Source organism: Meleagris gallopavo, chromosome Z (genome assembly GCF_905368555.1).
Source record: "Meleagris gallopavo chromosome Z, MGAL_WU_HG_1.1, whole genome shotgun sequence".
Lineage (NCBI taxonomy): Eukaryota > Metazoa > Chordata > Aves > Galliformes > Phasianidae > Meleagris > Meleagris gallopavo.
This window is the reverse complement of record NC_139435.1, coordinates 7,663,138-7,678,709: the sequence shown is the minus strand read 5'-3', so window position 1 is coordinate 7,678,709 and position 15,572 is coordinate 7,663,138. Positions and strand designations below refer to the sequence as shown.

General features: G+C 56.4%; 2 protein-coding genes and 2 pseudogenes across 14 annotated transcripts in view; 1 reads left to right on the top strand and 3 right to left on the bottom strand.

Annotated features, from left to right (window-relative positions):
* The window catches only part of UBAP2 (ubiquitin associated protein 2), a 122,746-nt gene that overhangs the window by 81,294 nt on the left and 25,880 nt on the right, over window positions 1-15,572 (top strand). The window lies entirely within an intron of this gene.
* Window positions 631-1,819, bottom strand: LOC146542119 (interferon). Its single transcript, XM_085212921.1, has one exon. It carries the CDS (start codon window positions 1,422-1,424, stop codon window positions 846-848), a length of 579 nt encoding a protein of 192 aa, XP_085069047.1. The 5' UTR covers window positions 1,425-1,819; the 3' UTR covers window positions 631-845.
* LOC146542118 (interferon pseudogene) lies at window positions 4,989-6,830 on the bottom strand (annotated as a pseudogene).
* On the bottom strand, window positions 9,330-10,207 carry LOC104915614 (interferon pseudogene; annotated as a pseudogene).

Sequence of the window (15,572 nt, the reverse complement as noted above, 5' to 3'; positions counted from 1 at the left end):
TTGTTTTTCTCGTGGAACCAAACCACCGCGCCGTGTCGGGCGCTCTGAAGAAAAGAGTTTTGTCCCAGCCTGAAACTAAGACATAGCGGTACTCAAATCCATGCTGTCCCGGTGTTCTCCACCCCGAGGTGAGGCGGAGTGGTTGCCAAGAAGGTGCCCCGCCATGGTGGAGTAAGATGACTGTAGCTTCCCGTCTCTCAGCTCTCCTGTCTCCTCCCTTCTCCCTACCTTGCTCTTGTCTGCTTCCCCAAGATGGTTCTGCTTCCCCTTAAAGCTGAAGCTTGTGGGTTTCTCTCTGTGGGGTGATGTTTGACAGGATTTGCGTGAAGAGTCAAGGAGTGCAGTCATACGCCGCCTTTGCGTTCTTCATCACCGTACTCAAGACTAGAGTTAAGTGTAGGGCTACTTTTGCCCGTCACCGCGGTACCGCTTGTGGCCGTCAAGCTTCTGTGCTGAAAGTGGTTATCAGCTTCTTCCTTCAACTTTGTTAGTCAAAGCCAGCCGGACGGTCCTGCTGCCGCAGGTGTCCCTCCTTTGTCTGCTTTTTGTGCCGAACTCATGGATCTCCCTCCACGTGCAAGAAGCAGCTTTACAGAAGCTCCACACTTTACAGAAGAAGCAGGTGGGTACCAGAGTTTTCAAAGCTGTGTGTGAGAATGCCAGGGTTGGTTGCCCCTGAAAGAGGCTTCAGTGATTGAGCGAAAGGAGGCACTCGCAGGCAGTTTTGAAAAGGAGAGCTTTATTTTGTGGAATAAATAGAAGAATAAATAGACGAATAAATAGCGGTTTGTATAAATAGTTGAATAAATAGATAAATAGGAAGAGGGTGGGAGGTGCGCTTGGGGCTAGGTGCGCGTGTTGCGCACGAGGTCGTGGATGTGCAGGAGCCAGGCACGAGCTCGTAGGCGGACGTGGTCCCAGGCGCAGGCGCTGTAATCGTTGTCGTGGAGGAAGGCGTGGAGGCAGCTGAAGTGTTTGTTGATGGTGAGGTGAGGGTTGCGAGGCCATCGTGTCCGAGAGCGCGTGTGGCTGTCCGCCAAGCATTGCTCGAGGTGCTGGGCGTACCGCTGGATCTGGTTGAGGAGGCTTTGGCGTTGGCTGTCGATCCAGTGTGCTGGAGTGGTGGGGCCGCTGAGTATTTTGAAGAGGTGCTGGAGGATGTTGTGGGTGGTTTTGTCGGCTTGCTGGGTGTTGTTGGTGTCCAGGACGGTGTCATTGAAGGAGCATGGCGCGTTGTGCTGTGGGCACGGCTGGGGTGGGCTGGGAGCCATGTCCCGGAGGAGCTGGAGGCTGTCGCGAGAGAAGGTGGCATCCTGGGGGCGAAGGTGGTTGCAGGCGGCGGCGGCGGCGAGAGCTTTCATAAGGAGCGTGAGCAGCAGGATGCCGTACCCCCGTGGGTGCTGTGGGCTTGCAGGCACAGCCATGGCGGGACTCGGGTCGTGCTGGGCAGGAGCCTGGTGGGGCTGGGTGGTGGCAGTGGTCTGTGTGGTGCCGCGGTGCCGGCTTTATGTGGTGTGTCATCTTTCCGTTCCTCGCTTTCCTGTTGCCGAGAGATTTTGTCTGTGGCTTTCACTTTTGGCTATTGGTTTTTGTGGTCTGGGAGCAAATGGCTTGGCTGTGTGTGGGGCTGTTGGTGGAGATCCTTGTGCGACGGTGTGTTTTGGGGTGGCTGGCTGCGAGGGTTGGAAGGGGGATGTGAAAGTGGTGGGGCGGAATCTTCTGGGTCAGCTGTTCTGCAGCTATCTTTTTTCATCCTTTCCCTGAGGCCTGCAGCGAGAGCTCTGGTGCATCCTTCAGTGAAATCCCTCTTCCTGTTCAACTCTACTTTTCTTACGTAACGCCATAATGCTGTAATGGGTCCTGGTCTTTCGACTTGAGTGAGACGTGTGCTGCCCGTGGCTTGCTTTCTGCGTTTGTTTTTTTACAAAGCGTTGAAAAGTGAAGCGTGTTGGAAGAACCTTGGGTAGTTTCCGGTGGTGTGAGGAACTCTGGGTTGGCTGTTGTTGCGGTCGGAGTAGGCAGCGCGGCCTGTGTTGGAGGCTGCTGAGAATATGTAGAAAGGGCTCGTGCTTGAGGAGGAATGAGAAAGTATCCTTCCGAGCGGGTAGTGCGGCTGTGGTGCTCCTCAGGCACGGCGTCTCGTTCCTCCATCGTCTTTTCTTTTCCTTGCTTCCTGTGGCCTGTGGTGAGAAGGAGGAAATGTACCAGCAGGCGGATAGTTGCAAGGCAAGGATCTTACATTGCGAAGGCCAAAGGTTTGTTGCTGTCCAGGAGGAGCCCACCACCACCTGATGGAGGTGAGCCTCCTGATGTAGTTATTAAGCGCGCCTGTTGAGGATGAGGAGACTTGAGGAGATGATGGAATGAGAGGGTGGTTTGGGTTGGAAGGGACCTCACGTACCATCGGCTTCCAAGCAACCCTCTTTCCGTGGGCAGAGCCGCCTTCCGCTAGAGCGGGTTGCCCAAAGCCCCGTCCAGCCTGACGTTAGAGGCGTGCAGTGCTGGGGCGTGGTCAGTTTCTCTGGGTGACCTTTTCCTGTGCCCCACCGCCTCTGAGAGGACAAAGTCCTCTGCTAACGTCTAGCGTGAACCTCCTCTCTTGTAGCTGAAAGCCATTGCCCCCTGTCCTGCCACTGCAGTCTCCGTGTTTGTGGTTCCCACTGCAGGTGTCCCGTAGGCCCCCTTTGTGTCATAGAATGGCTTGGGTTGGAGGGGGCCTCGGAGGTCATGTCGTTCCCACTCGCTGCCGAGGGCACGGTTGCCAACCGCCAAAGTCAAGCTGTAGAGCAAGCTTCCCATGCTGCATCCAGGCTGGCCTCGAACACCTCCGGTAGTGGGGGATCCAGAATCTCTCTGGGCATCGTGTGCCAGTGCCTCACCTCCGTCTCCCCCTGGCATCTGATCTTAAACTCTTTTATTTTAAAGCCGTGTTCTATTGCTATCTACCCGTGTGAGAAGTTGATTTCCCTCCTGGTTATAACGTCCCTGTAAGCACTGGCAGGCTGTAACGTGGTCTCCCTGGTGCTTTGTCTTCTCCAGACCGCAGAGGCACAGCTCCGTCAGCTTGTCTTTGTAGGAGAAGCGCTCCAGCCCTCTGATCATCCCTGTGGCCGTGCTCTGGCCTCTCACCAAAATCTCGCCATTTTTCCTGAGCCGGGGGCCCCAGACCTGGACGCATTACCCCAGACGGGGCGTCACGCGGGCAGAGCAGAGCGGGGCTGGGGGACAGTCACCTCCCTCTCCGTGCTGGCCACTCCTCTCGATGCAGACCAGTGTGCGGTCGGCCTTGGGGGTTGCGGGTGCAAACTGCTAGCTCATGTTAAGTTTTTTGTCTAGCAGGACCCCTAAATCCTTCTTGGCAGGGCTGCCCTCAAGGAGTTGTTCTCCCATGGTGTGTGCGTATCTGGTGCTGTCCCCGCCCAAGTTACAGCAGCTTGCACTTGACTTTGTTGAAGGTCCACGGGTTTGCTTGACTTGGTTGAACATCCTTGGGGCCAGGTGGGTTGGAATTTGTCAAAGTCCCTTTGGATGGCATCCCTTTGTTCTGCCATATGAGCTGCACCGCTCAGCTTGATGCGTGAAGCCTGCAAGCTTGCTGAGGGTACAGTCGATCCCATCACCTGTGTTGCTGTTAGAGATGTTGAAGAGCAGTGGCCCCGGGACGCACCCTGGGGGACACCGGTTGTGTCCGGCCTCCACCTGGGCGTAGAGCCTTGACCGCAGCCCTCAGGCCAATTCCTCATCCACCGAATAGTGCACTTTTTGAACCCACGTCTCTCCAATTTATGACATGGGTGTGGTGCAAGCCTTGCAGAAAGTCCTTATCGATGGCGTCGGTTGCCTTCTCTTTGGGCACCGATGCAGTCCCTCCATCGTAGGAGGCCACTGGGTTAGTCAGGCACGATCTGCCCTTGGTGAAACTGTGCAGGCTGTCTGGGATCACCTGCTGGTCCCTCTGTTCCCGGCACATCTGCTCGGTGATCTTCCTAGGGCTAGAGGCGAGGCTCACCGGCCAGTAGCTCCCCGCGTCTGCCTTCTTTAAAACGGGGAGTGATGTTTCCCTTTTTGCAGTCACCGGGGTGTTTGCCTGACAGCCGTGACTTTTCTGATTGGACGGAGAGCAGCTTTGGAACCAGTTGAGGAGCGGAAGGACGAGCGAGTTGGTGTGCCACCCTCCTCCAAAATCTCCTTCCGCTTGATGTCGCATGGTAGGGAATACCCCTTTGGGGCAGTTGAAGCCAGCTGTGCTAATTCTCCTCCCCCCAGCTCCTTGGGCCTTTTGCTGCGAATGGCCTTGGCTCTGTGCAGCACGGCTTAGCAGCAAGAATAGGCGTTGTTGTGTAAGCAGCATTGTTTTTCTCGTGGAACCAAACCACCGCGCCGTGTCGGGCGCTCTGAAGAAAAGAGTTTTGTCCCAGCCTGAAACTAAGACATAGCGGTACTCAAATCCATGCTGTCCCGGTGTTCTCCACCCCGAGGTGAGGCGGAGTGGTTGCCAAGAAGGTGCCCCGCCATGGTGGAGTAAGATGACTGTAGCTTCCCGTCTCTCAGCTCTCCTGTCTCCTCCCTTCTCCCTACCTTGCTCTTGTCTGCTTCCCCAAGATGGTTCTGCTTCCCCTTAAAGCTGAAGCTTGTGGGTTTCTCTCTGTGGGGTGATGTTTGACAGGATTTGCGTGAAGAGTCAAGGAGTGCAGTCATACGCCGCCTTTGCGTTCTTCATCACCGTACTCAAGACTAGAGTTAAGTGTAGGGCTACTTTTGCCCGTCACCGCGGTACCGCTTGTGGCCGTCAAGCTTCTGTGCTGAAAGTGGTTATCAGCTTCTTCCTTCAACTTTGTTAGTCAAAGCCAGCCGGACGGTCCTGCTGCCGCAGGTGTCCCTCCTTTGTCTGCTTTTTGTGCCGAACTCATGGATCTCCCTCCACGTGCAAGAAGCAGCTTTACAGAAGCTCCACACTTTACAGAAGAAGCAGGTGGGTACCAGAGTTTTCAAAGCTGTGTGTGAGAATGCCAGGGTTGGTTGCCCCTGAAAGAGGCTTCAGTGATTGAGCGAAAGGAGGCACTCGCAGGCAGTTTTGAAAAGGAGAGCTTTATTTTGTGGAATAAATAGAAGAATAAATAGACGAATAAATAGCGGTTTGTATAAATAGTTGAATAAATAGATAAATAGGAAGAGGGTGGGAGGTGCGCTTGGGGCTAGGTGCGCGTGTTGCGCACGAGGTCGTGGATGTGCAGGAGCCAGGCACGAGCTCGTAGGCGGACGTGGTCCCAGGCGCAGGCGCTGTAATCGTTGTCGTGGAGGAAGGCGTGGAGGCAGCTGAAGTGTTTGTTGATGGTGAGGTGAGGGTTGCGAGGCCATCGTGTCCGAGAGCGTGTGTGGCTGTCCGCCAAGCATTGCTCGAGGTGCTGGGCGTACCGCTGGATCTGGTTGAGGAGGCTTTGGCGTTGGCTGTCGATCCAGTGTGCTGGAGTGGTGGGGCCGCTGAGTATTTTGAAGAGGTGCTGGAGGATGTCGTGGGTGGTTTTGTCGGCTTGCTGGGTGTTGTTGGTGTCCAGGACGGTGTCATTGAAGGAGCATGGCGCGTTGTGCTGTGGGCACGGCTGGGGTGGGCTGGGAGCCATGTCCCGGAGGAGCTGGAGGCTGTCGCGAGAGAAGGTGGCATCCTGGGGGCGAAGGTGGTTGCAGGCGGCGGCGGCGGCGAGAGCTTTCATAAGGAGCGTGAGCAGCAGGATGCCGTACCCCCGTGGGTGCTGTGGGCTTGCAGGCACAGCCATGGCGGGACTCGGGTCGTGCTGGGCAGGAGCCTGGTGGGGCTGGGTGGTGGCAGTGGTCTGTGTGGTGCCGCGGTGCCGGCTTTATGTGGTGTGTCATCTTTCCGTTCCTCGCTTTCCTGTTGCCGAGAGATTTTGTCTGTGGCTTTCACTTTTGGCTATTGGTTTTTGTGGTCTGGGAGCAAATGGCTTGGCTGTGTGTGGGGCTGTTGGTGGAGATCCTTGTGCGACGGTGTGTTTTGGGGTGGCTGGCTGCGAGGGTTGGAAGGGGGATGTGAAAGTGGTGGGGCGGAATCTTCTGGGTCAGCTGTTCTGCAGCTATCTTTTTTCATCCTTTCCCTGAGGCCTGCAGCGAGAGCTCTGGTGCATCCTTCAGTGAAATCCCTCTTCCTGTTCAACTCTACTTTTCTTACGTAACGCCATAATGCTGTAATGGGTCCTGGTCTTTCGACTTGAGTGAGACGTGTGCTGCCCGTGGCTTGCTTTCTGCGTTTGTTTTTTACAAAGCGTTGAAAAGTGAAGCGTGTTGGAAGAACCTTGGGTAGTTTCCGGTGGTGTGAGGAACTCTGGGTTGGCTGTTGTTGCGGTCGGAGTAGGCAGCGCGGCCTGTGTTGGAGGCTGCTGAGAATATGTAGAAAGGGCTCGTGCTTGAGGAGGAATGAGAAAGTATCCTTCCGAGCGGGTAGTGCGGCTGTGGTGCTCCTCAGGCGCGGCGTCTCGTTCCTCCATCGTCTTTTCTTTTCCTTGCTTCCTGTGGCCTGTGGTGAGAAGGAGGAAATGTACCAGCAGGCGGATAGTTGCAAGGCAAGGATCTTACATTGCGAAGGCCAAAGGTTTGTTGCTGTCCAGGAGGAGCCCACCACCACCTGATGGAGGTGAGCCTCCTGATGTAGTTATTAAGCGCGCCTGTTGAGGATGAGGAGACTTGAGGAGATGATGGAATGAGAGGGTGGTTTGGGTTGGAAGGGACCTCACGTACCATCGGCTTCCAAGCAACCCTCTTTCCGTGGGCAGAGCCGCCTTCCGCTAGAGCGGGTTGCCCAAAGCCCCGTCCAGCCTGACGTTAGAGGCGTGCAGTGCTGGGGCGTGGTCAGTTTCTCTGGGTGACCTTTTCCTGTGCCCCACTGCCTCTGAGAGGACAAAGTCCTCTGCTAACGTCTAGCGTGAACCTCCTCTCTTGTAGCTGAAAGCCATTGCCCCCTGTCCTGCCACTGCAGTCTCCGTGTTTGTGGTTCCCACTGCAGGTGTCCCGTAGGCCCCCTTTGTGTCATAGAATGGCTTGGGTTGGAGGGGGCCTCGGAGGTCATGTCGTTCCCACTCGCTGCCGAGGGCACGGTTGCCAACCGCCAAAGTCAAGCTGTAGAGCAAGCTTCCCATGCTGCATCCAGGCTGGCCTCGAACACCTCCGGTAGAGGGGGATCCAGAATCTCTCTGGGCATCGTGTGCCAGTGCCTCACCTCCGTCTCCCCTTGGCATCTGATCTTAAACTCTTTTATTTTAAAGCCGTGTTCTATTGCTATCTACCCGTGTGAGAAGTTGATTTCCCTCCTGGTTATAACGTCCCTGTAAGCACTGGCAGGCTGTAACGTGGTCTCCCTGGTGCTTTGTCTTCTCCAGACCGCAGAGGCACAGCTCCGTCAGCTTGTCTTTGTAGGAGAAGCGCTCCAGCCCTCTGATCATCCCTGTGGCCGTGCTCTGGCCTCTCACCAAAATCTCGCCATTTTTCCTGAGCCGGGGGCCCCAGACCTGGACGCATTACCCCAGACGGGGTGTCACGCGGGCAGAGCAGAGCGGGGCTGGGGGACAGTCACCTCCCTCTCCGTGCTGGCCACTCCTCTCGATGCAGACCAGTGTGCGGTCGGCCTTGGGGGTTGCGGGTGCAAACTGCTAGCTCATGTTAAGTTTTTTGTCTAGCAGGACCCCTAAATCCTTCTTGGCAGGGCTGCCCTCAAGGAGTTGTTCTCCCATGGTGTGTGCGTATCTGGTGCTGTCCCCGCCCAAGTTACAGCAGCTTGCACTTGACTTTGTTGAAGGTCCACGGGTTTGCTTGACTTGGTTGAACATCCTTGGGGCCAGGTGGGTTGGAATTTGTCAAAGTCCCTTTGGATGGCATCCCTTTGTTCTGCCATATGAGCTGCACCGCTCAGCTTGATGCGTGAAGCCTGCAAGCTTGCTGAGGGTACAGTCGATCCCATCACCTGTGTTGCTGTTAGAGATGTTGAAGAGCAGTGGCCCCGGGACGCACCCTGGGGGACACCGGTTGTGTCCGGCCTCCACCTGGGCGTAGAGCCTTGACCGCAGCCCTCAGGCCAATTCCTCATCCACCGAATAGTGCACTTTTTGAACCCACGTCTCTCCAATTTATGACATGGGTGTGGTGCAAGCCTTGCAGAAAGTCCTTATCGATGGCGTCGGTTGCCTTCTCTTTGGGCACCGATGCAGTCCCTCCATCGTAGGAGGCCACTGGGTTAGTCAGGCACGATCTGCCCTTGGTGAAGCTGTGCAGGCTGTCTGGGATCACCTGCTGGTCCCTCTGTTCCCGGCACATCTGCTCGGTGATCTTCCTAGGGCTAGAGGCGAGGCTCACCGGCCAGTAGCTCCCCGCGTCTGCCTTCTTTAAAACGGGGAGTGATGTTTCCCTTTTTGCAGTCACCGGGGTGTTTGCCTGACAGCCGTGACTTTTCTGATTGGACGGAGAGCAGCTTTGGAACCAGTTGAGGAGCGGAAGGACGAGCGAGTTGGTGTGCCACCCTCCTCCAAAATCTCCTTCCGCTTGATGTCGCATGGTAGGGAATACCCCTTTGGGCCAGTTGAAGCCAGCTGTGCTAGTTCTCCTCCCCCCAGCTCCTTGGGCCTTTTGCTGCGAATGGCCTTGGCTCTGTGCAGCATGGCTTAGCAGCAAGAATAGGCGTTGTTGTGTAAGCAGCATTGTTTTTCTCGTGGAACCAAACCACCGCGCCGTGTCGGGCGCTCTGAAGAAAAGAGTTTTGTCCCAGCCTGAAACTAAGACATAGCGGTACTCAAATCCATGCTGTCCCGGTGTTCTCCACCCCGAGGTGAGGCGGAGTGGTTGCCAAGAAGGTGCCCCGCCATGGTGGAGTAAGATGACTGTAGCTTCCCGTCTCTCAGCTCTCCTGTCTCCTCCCTTCTCCCTACCTTGCTCTTGTCTGCTTCCCCAAGATGGTTCTGCTTCCCCTTAAAGCTGAAGCTTGTGGGTTTCTCTCTGTGGGGTGATGTTTGACAGGATTTGCGTGAAGAGTCAAGGAGTGCAGTCATACGCCGCCTTTGCGTTCTTCATCACCGTACTCAAGACTAGAGTTAAGTGTAGGGCTACTTTTGCCCGTCACCGCGGTACCGCTTGTGGCCGTCAAGCTTCTGTGCTGAAAGTGGTTATCAGCTTCTTCCTTCAACTTTGTTAGTCAAAGCCAGCCGGACGGTCCTGCTGCCGCAGGTGTCCCTCCTTTGTCTGCTTTTTGTGCCGAACTCATGGATCTCCCTCCACGTGCAAGAAGCAGCTTTACAGAAGCTCCACACTTTACAGAAGAAGCAGGTGGGTACCAGAGTTTTCAAAGCTGTGTGTGAGAATGCCAGGGTTGGTTGCCCCTGAAAGAGGCTTCAGTGATTGAGCGAAAGGAGGCACTCGCAGGCAGTTTTGAAAAGGAGAGCTTTATTTTGTGGAATAAATAGAAGAATAAATAGACGAATAAATAGCGGTTTGTATAAATAGTTGAATAAATAGATAAATAGGAAGAGGGTGGGAGGTGCGCTTGGGGCTAGGTGCGCGTGTTGCGCACGAGGTCGTGGATGTGCAGGAGCCAGGCACGAGCTCGTAGGCGGACGTGGTCCCAGGCGCAGGCGCTGTAATCGTTGTCGTGGAGGAAGGCGTGGAGGCAGCTGAAGTGTTTGTTGATGGTGAGGTGAGGGTTGCGAGGCCATCGTGTCCGAGAGCGCGTGTGGCTGTCCGCCAAGCATTGCTCGAGGTGCTGGGCGTACCGCTGGATCTGGTTGAGGAGGCTTTGGCGTTGGCTGTCGATCCAGTGTGCTGGAGTGGTGGGGCCGCTGAGTATTTTGAAGAGGTGCTGGAGGATGTCGTGGGTGGTTTTGTCGGCTTGCTGGGTGTTGTTGGTGTCCAGGACGGTGTCATTGAAGGAGCATGGCGCGTTGTGCTGTGGGCACGGCTGGGGTGGGCTGGGAGCCATGTCCCGGAGGAGCTGGAGGCTGTCGCGAGAGAAGGTGGCATCCTGGGGGCGAAGGTGGTTGCAGGCGGCGGCGGCGGCGAGAGCTTTCATAAGGAGCGTGAGCAGCAGGATGCCGTACCCCCGTGGGTGCTGTGGGCTTGCAGGCACAGCCATGGCGGGACTCGGGTCGTGCTGGGCAGGAGCCTGGTGGGGCTGGGTGGTGGCAGTGGTCTGTGTGGTGCCGCGGTGCCGGCTTTATGTGGTGTGTGAGGGAAGAAAGTCTTGTGAGTCGTGTGGGGTTGTGGTGTCTAGCCGCTTTCAGGGTCTTGTAAACAGGTGTTGAGGGAGACTCTGGAGGCAAATTATGGGAAGGTCGTAGGGGGCCCACACCCCTGGGAGCTCTGTGTAAAGGGCCGTTGAGAGACTTGGATGATGGATGAGGGGTTGGTTGAAGGCCCTCCCGTCCCACCTCTTGGCGGCCCTCGGGTGCCAACCTTCATGTGAGCGTTCGGGTGGTTTTCTTGGTACCTCCGTGCCCCCCTGAGAAGTGCTCGTCTACTGTAGGAACTCCCCTTCTGATCCGTTGTCCCCGTGCTGTCCCCTTCCCTGGCTTGGGCCCTGAGTATGGTCGTCTGCGGCTCGGTGCAAGGCATTCCGCAACCTGACTCCCGTATATCCCCTGAATCATTCTCGGTTCGTCTGACCCGGTTATCCTCCTTTTCTCTAATCTCCTTCTGGTCCATCCTTTTTTACCCTGTCAAGGTTCCTCGTGTGTCAGGAAGCGGGCCCGCTACCTCTGGGCAGTGCTCCCTTGATTCGGGGGCCAGCCCTCCCCTTGCTCCCGCCCCGACTGCCGCCGGTTGGCGCCGTCTGGGCTCCGCGGGGTGCCCGCGCACGGTGGTCCGCGTGTGGATGGCCTGGACCTATCTCTCTTGGGCATTGTTACTTGAGTGCGTTGGTGCCTGTATCATTTGGCTCGTCGGCAGTTCCCGTTGTGAGGCGTCGCTGGTGCTCGCTGGCGGGACCTGGTGTTGTCATCCACCCTAAGGTTGCACTGTCAACCCTGTGGTTTCCCTCCCGCTTGCTGCGTGCGGCCTCTCTGGCGGTGCTTGCACCTCGGGCCTATGGCCCCTTAGATCCTGGTGCTGGGCTGACCTGGCCATTTGCACTTACTGCATCTTGAGCTCCCTGCGGTGCCTGTGACCGTCCATTACGGGGTTGCCTCGGCTCGTGGGCCGGCCGAGCAGTTGAATTGGACGGTCCGGTGCCGGTGCATCATCTTTGGTGAGGGTCTCCAGTACCGGGCTTAGCTGCCCCTGCCTTGCAGGCGGCTTTGGCCTAGCCTTGGCATGTGTTCCTTGCCAGCCGAGGGCTGTTCCCCTGTGAAAGCTCTCCGGGTTTGCGCCCCTTCCCGAAGGTTATCGGACGCGCGGAGCTGTCTTGCTCCCGTTCTCAAATGTGTTGCCAAGGCTTCCTAGGATGCTTCCTTCGGCTTACAGTGCGTCAGAGTGCACCGTTCTTTCCCTACGGTTAAGGTTTTCCCCCACGTCTGTCCCTGGTGCAGTAGTCCCTTAACTTCACCTGCTTCGCCCCTACGGGTCCTCTTTGCTACGGCTTTCCCTTAAGCTGCTCTCGGTGTTGGGGTTTTTCACTGTCAGCGATGCCTTTGCGTTAAAGGCGTGGTAGGCAGTTTCGAATTGTGAGAAATGTTAAAGAAAAGGTAGATTCTTTGTAAAGTGAATAGATCTGAAAGGGGAGCTTAGGTGTGCAAAGGCGCGAGTAAAGGATGATAGAGCAGGAACAGTTGGCGAGTGTCAGGAGTGTGAAGTGGTGGAGGCGTGGGCAGTGAGGTTTGTTGAGTGGGAGGGTGAGAGGCATGTGTCGAAGGTGTGTGTCGAAGCTGGAGTGCGGGTGTGGATGTTGGGTTTGGGTGGCTGTCGACAGGTGGTGTGGCGGTTTTGAGAGGTGAGGGTGGGTTGTCGGTGGGTTGTGGTCGGGGTTCTGAGGGCTGGCGCTTGGCTGGAGGCTGGGGTGGGCTGGGAGCCATGTCCCGGAGGAGCTGGAGGCTGTCGCGGGAGAAGGTGGCATCCTGGGGGCGAAGGTGGTTGCAGGCGGCGGCGGCGGCGAGAGCTTTCATAAGGAGCGTGAGCAGCAGGATGCCGTACCCCCGTGGGTGCTGTGGGCTTGCAGGCACAGCCATGGCGGGACTCGGGTCGTGCTGGGCAGGAGCCTGGTGGGGCTGGGTGGTGGCAGTGGTCTGTGTGGTGCTGCGGTGCCGGCTTTATGTGGTGTGTCATCTTTCCGTTCCTCGCTTTCCTGTTGCCGAGAGGTTTTGTCTGTGGCTTTCACTTTTGGCTATTGGTTTTTGTGGTCTGGGAGCAAATGGCTTGGCTGTGTGTGGGGCTGTTGGTGGAGATCCTTGTGCGACGGTGTGTTTTGGGGTGGCTGGCTGCGAGGGTTGGAAGGGGGATGTGAAAGTGGTGGGGCGGAATCTTCTGGGTCAGCTGTTCTGCAGCTATCTTTTTTCATCCTTTCCCTGAGGCCTGCAGCGAGAGCTCTGGTGCATCCTTCAGTGAAATCCCTCTTCCTGTTCAACTCTACTTTTCTTACGTAACGCCATAATGCTGTAATGGGTCCTGGTCTTTCGACTTGAGTGAGACGTGTGCTGCCCGTGGCTTGCTTTCTGCGTTTGTTTTTTACAAAGCGTTGAAAAGTGAAGCGTGTTGGAAGAACCTTGGGTAGTTTCCGGTGGTGTGAGGAACTCTGGGTTGGCTGTTGTTGCGGTCGGAGTAGGCAGCGCGGCCTGTGTTGGAGGCTGCTGAGAATATGTAGAAAGGGCTCGTGCTTGAGGAGGAATGAGAAAGTATCCTTCCGAGCGGGTAGTGCGGCTGTGGTGCTCCTCAGGCGCGGCGTCTCGTTCCTCCATCGTCTTTTCTTTTCCTTGCTTCCTGTGGCCTGTGGTGAGAAGGAGGAAATGTACCAGCAGGCGGATAGTTGCAAGGCAAGGATCTTACATTGCGAAGGCCAAAGGTTTGTTGCTGTCCAGGAGGAGCCCACCACCACCTGATGGAGGTGAGCCTCCTGATGTAGTTATTAAGCGCGCCTGTTGAGGATGAGGAGACTTGAGGAGATGATGGAATGAGAGGATGGTTTGGGTTGGAAGGGACCTCACGTACCATCGGCTTCCAAGCAACCCTCTTTCCGTGGGCAGAGCCGCCTTCCGCTAGAGCGGGTTGCCCAAAGCCCCGTCCAGCCTGACGTTAGAGGCTTGCAGTGCTGGGGTGTGGTCAGTTTCTCTGGGTGACCTTTTCCTGTGCCCCACCGCCTTTGAGAGGACAAAGTCCTCTGCTAACGTCTAGCGTGAACCTCCTCTCTTGTAGCTGAAAGCCATTGCCCCCTGTCCTGCCACTGCAGTCTCCGTGTTTGTGGTTCCCACTGCAGGTGTCCCGTAGGCCCCCTTTGTGTCATAGAATGGCTTGGGTTGGAGGGGGCCTCGGAGGTCATGTCGTTCCCACTCGCTGCCGAGGGCACGGTTGCCAACCGCCAAAGTCAAGCTGTAGAGCAAGCTTCCCATGCTGCATCCAGGCTGGCCTTGAACACCTCCGGTAGTGGGGGATCCAGAATCTCTCTGGGCATCGTGTGCCAGTGCCTCACCTCCGTCTCCCCTTGGCATCTGATCTTAAACTCTTTTATTTTAAAGCCGTGTTCTATTGCTATCTACCCGTGTGAGAAGTTGATTTCCCTCCTGGTTATAACGTCCCTGTAAGCACTGGCAGGCTGTAACGTGGTCTCCCTGGTGCTTTGTCTTCTCCAGACCGCAGAGGCACAGCTCCGTCAGCTTGTCTTTGTAGGAGAAGCGCTCCAGCCCTCTGATCATCCCTGTGGCCGTGCTCTGGCCTCTCACCAAAATCTCGCCATTTTTCCTGAGCCGGGGGCCCCAAACCTGGACGCATTACCCCAGACGGGGTGTCACGCGGGCAGAGCAGAGCGGGGCTGGGGGACAGTCACCTCCCTCTCCATGCTGGCCACTCCTCTCGATGCAGACCAGTGTGCGGTCGGCCTTGGGGGTTGCGGGTGCAAACTGCTAGCTCATGTTAAGTTTTTTGTCTAGCAGGACCCCTAAATCCTTCTTGGCAGGGCTGCCCTCAAGGAGTTGTTCTCCCATGGTGTGTGCGTATCTGGTGCTGTCCCCGCCCAAGTTACAGCAGCTTGCACTTGACTTTGTTGAAGGTCCACGGGTTTGCTTGACTTGGTTGAACATCCTTGGGGCCAGGTGGGTTGGAATTTGTCAAAGTCCCTTTGGATGGCATCCCTTTGTTCTGCCATATGAGCTGCACCGCTCAGCTTGATGCGTGAAGCCTGCAAGCTTGCTGAGGGTACAGTCGATCCCATCACCTGTGTTGCTGTTAGAGATGTTGAAGAGCAGTGGCCCCGGGACGCACCCTGGGGGACACCGGTTGTGTCCGGCCTCCACCGGGGCGTAGAGCCTTGACCGCAGCCCTCAGGCCAATTCCTCATCCACCGAATAGTGCACTTTTTGAACCCACGTCTCTCCAATTTATGACATGGGTGTGGTGCAAGCCTTGCAGAAAGTCCTTATCGATGGCGTCGGTTGCCTTCTCTTTGGGCACCGATGCAGTCCCTCCATCGTAGGAGGCCACTGGGTTAGTCAGGCACGATCTGCCCTTGGTGAAGCTGTGCAGGCTGTCTGGGATCACCTGCTGGTCCCTCTGTTCCCGGCACATCTGCTCGGTGATCTTCCTAGGGCTAGAGGCGAGGCTCACCGGCCAGTAGCTCCCCGCGTCTGCCTTCTTTAAAACGGGGAGTGATGTTTCCCTTTTTGCAGTCACCGGGGTGTTTGCCTGACAGCCGTGACTTTTCTGATTGGACGGAGAGCAGCTTTGGAACCAGTTGAGGAGCGGAAGGACGAGCGAGTTGGTGTGCCACCCTCCTCCAAAATCTCCTTCCGCTTGATGTCGCATGGTAGGGAATACCCCTTTGGGCCAGTTGAAGCCAGCTGTGCTAGTTCTCCTCCCCCCAGCTCCTTGGGCCTTTTGCTGCGAATGGCCTTGGCTCTGTGCAGCACGGCTTAGCAGCAAGAATAGGCGTTGTTGTGTAAGCAGCATTGTTTTTCTCGTGGAACCAAACCACCGCGCCGTGTCGGGCGCTCTGAAGAAAAGAGTTTTGTCCCAGCCTGAAACTAAGACATAGCGGTACTCAAATCCATGCTGTCCCGGTGTTCTCCACCCCGAGGTGAGGCAGAGTGGTTGCCAAGAAGGTACCCCGCCATGGTGGAGTAAGATGACTGTAGCTTCCCGTCTCTCAGCTCTCCTGTCTCCTCCCTTCTCCCTACCTTGCTCTTGTCTGCTTCCCCAAGATGGCTCTGCTTCCCCTTAAAGCTGAAGCTTGTGGGTTTCTCTCTGTGGGGTGATGTTTGACAGGATTTGCGTGAAGAGTCAAGGAGTGCAGTCATACGCCGCCTTTGCGTTCTTCATCACCGTACTCAAGACTAGAGTTAAGTGTAGGGCTACTTTTGCCCGTCACCGCGGTACCGCTTGTGGCCGTCAAGCTTCTGTGCTGAAAGTGATTATCAGCTTCTTCCTTCAACTTTGTTAGTCAAAGC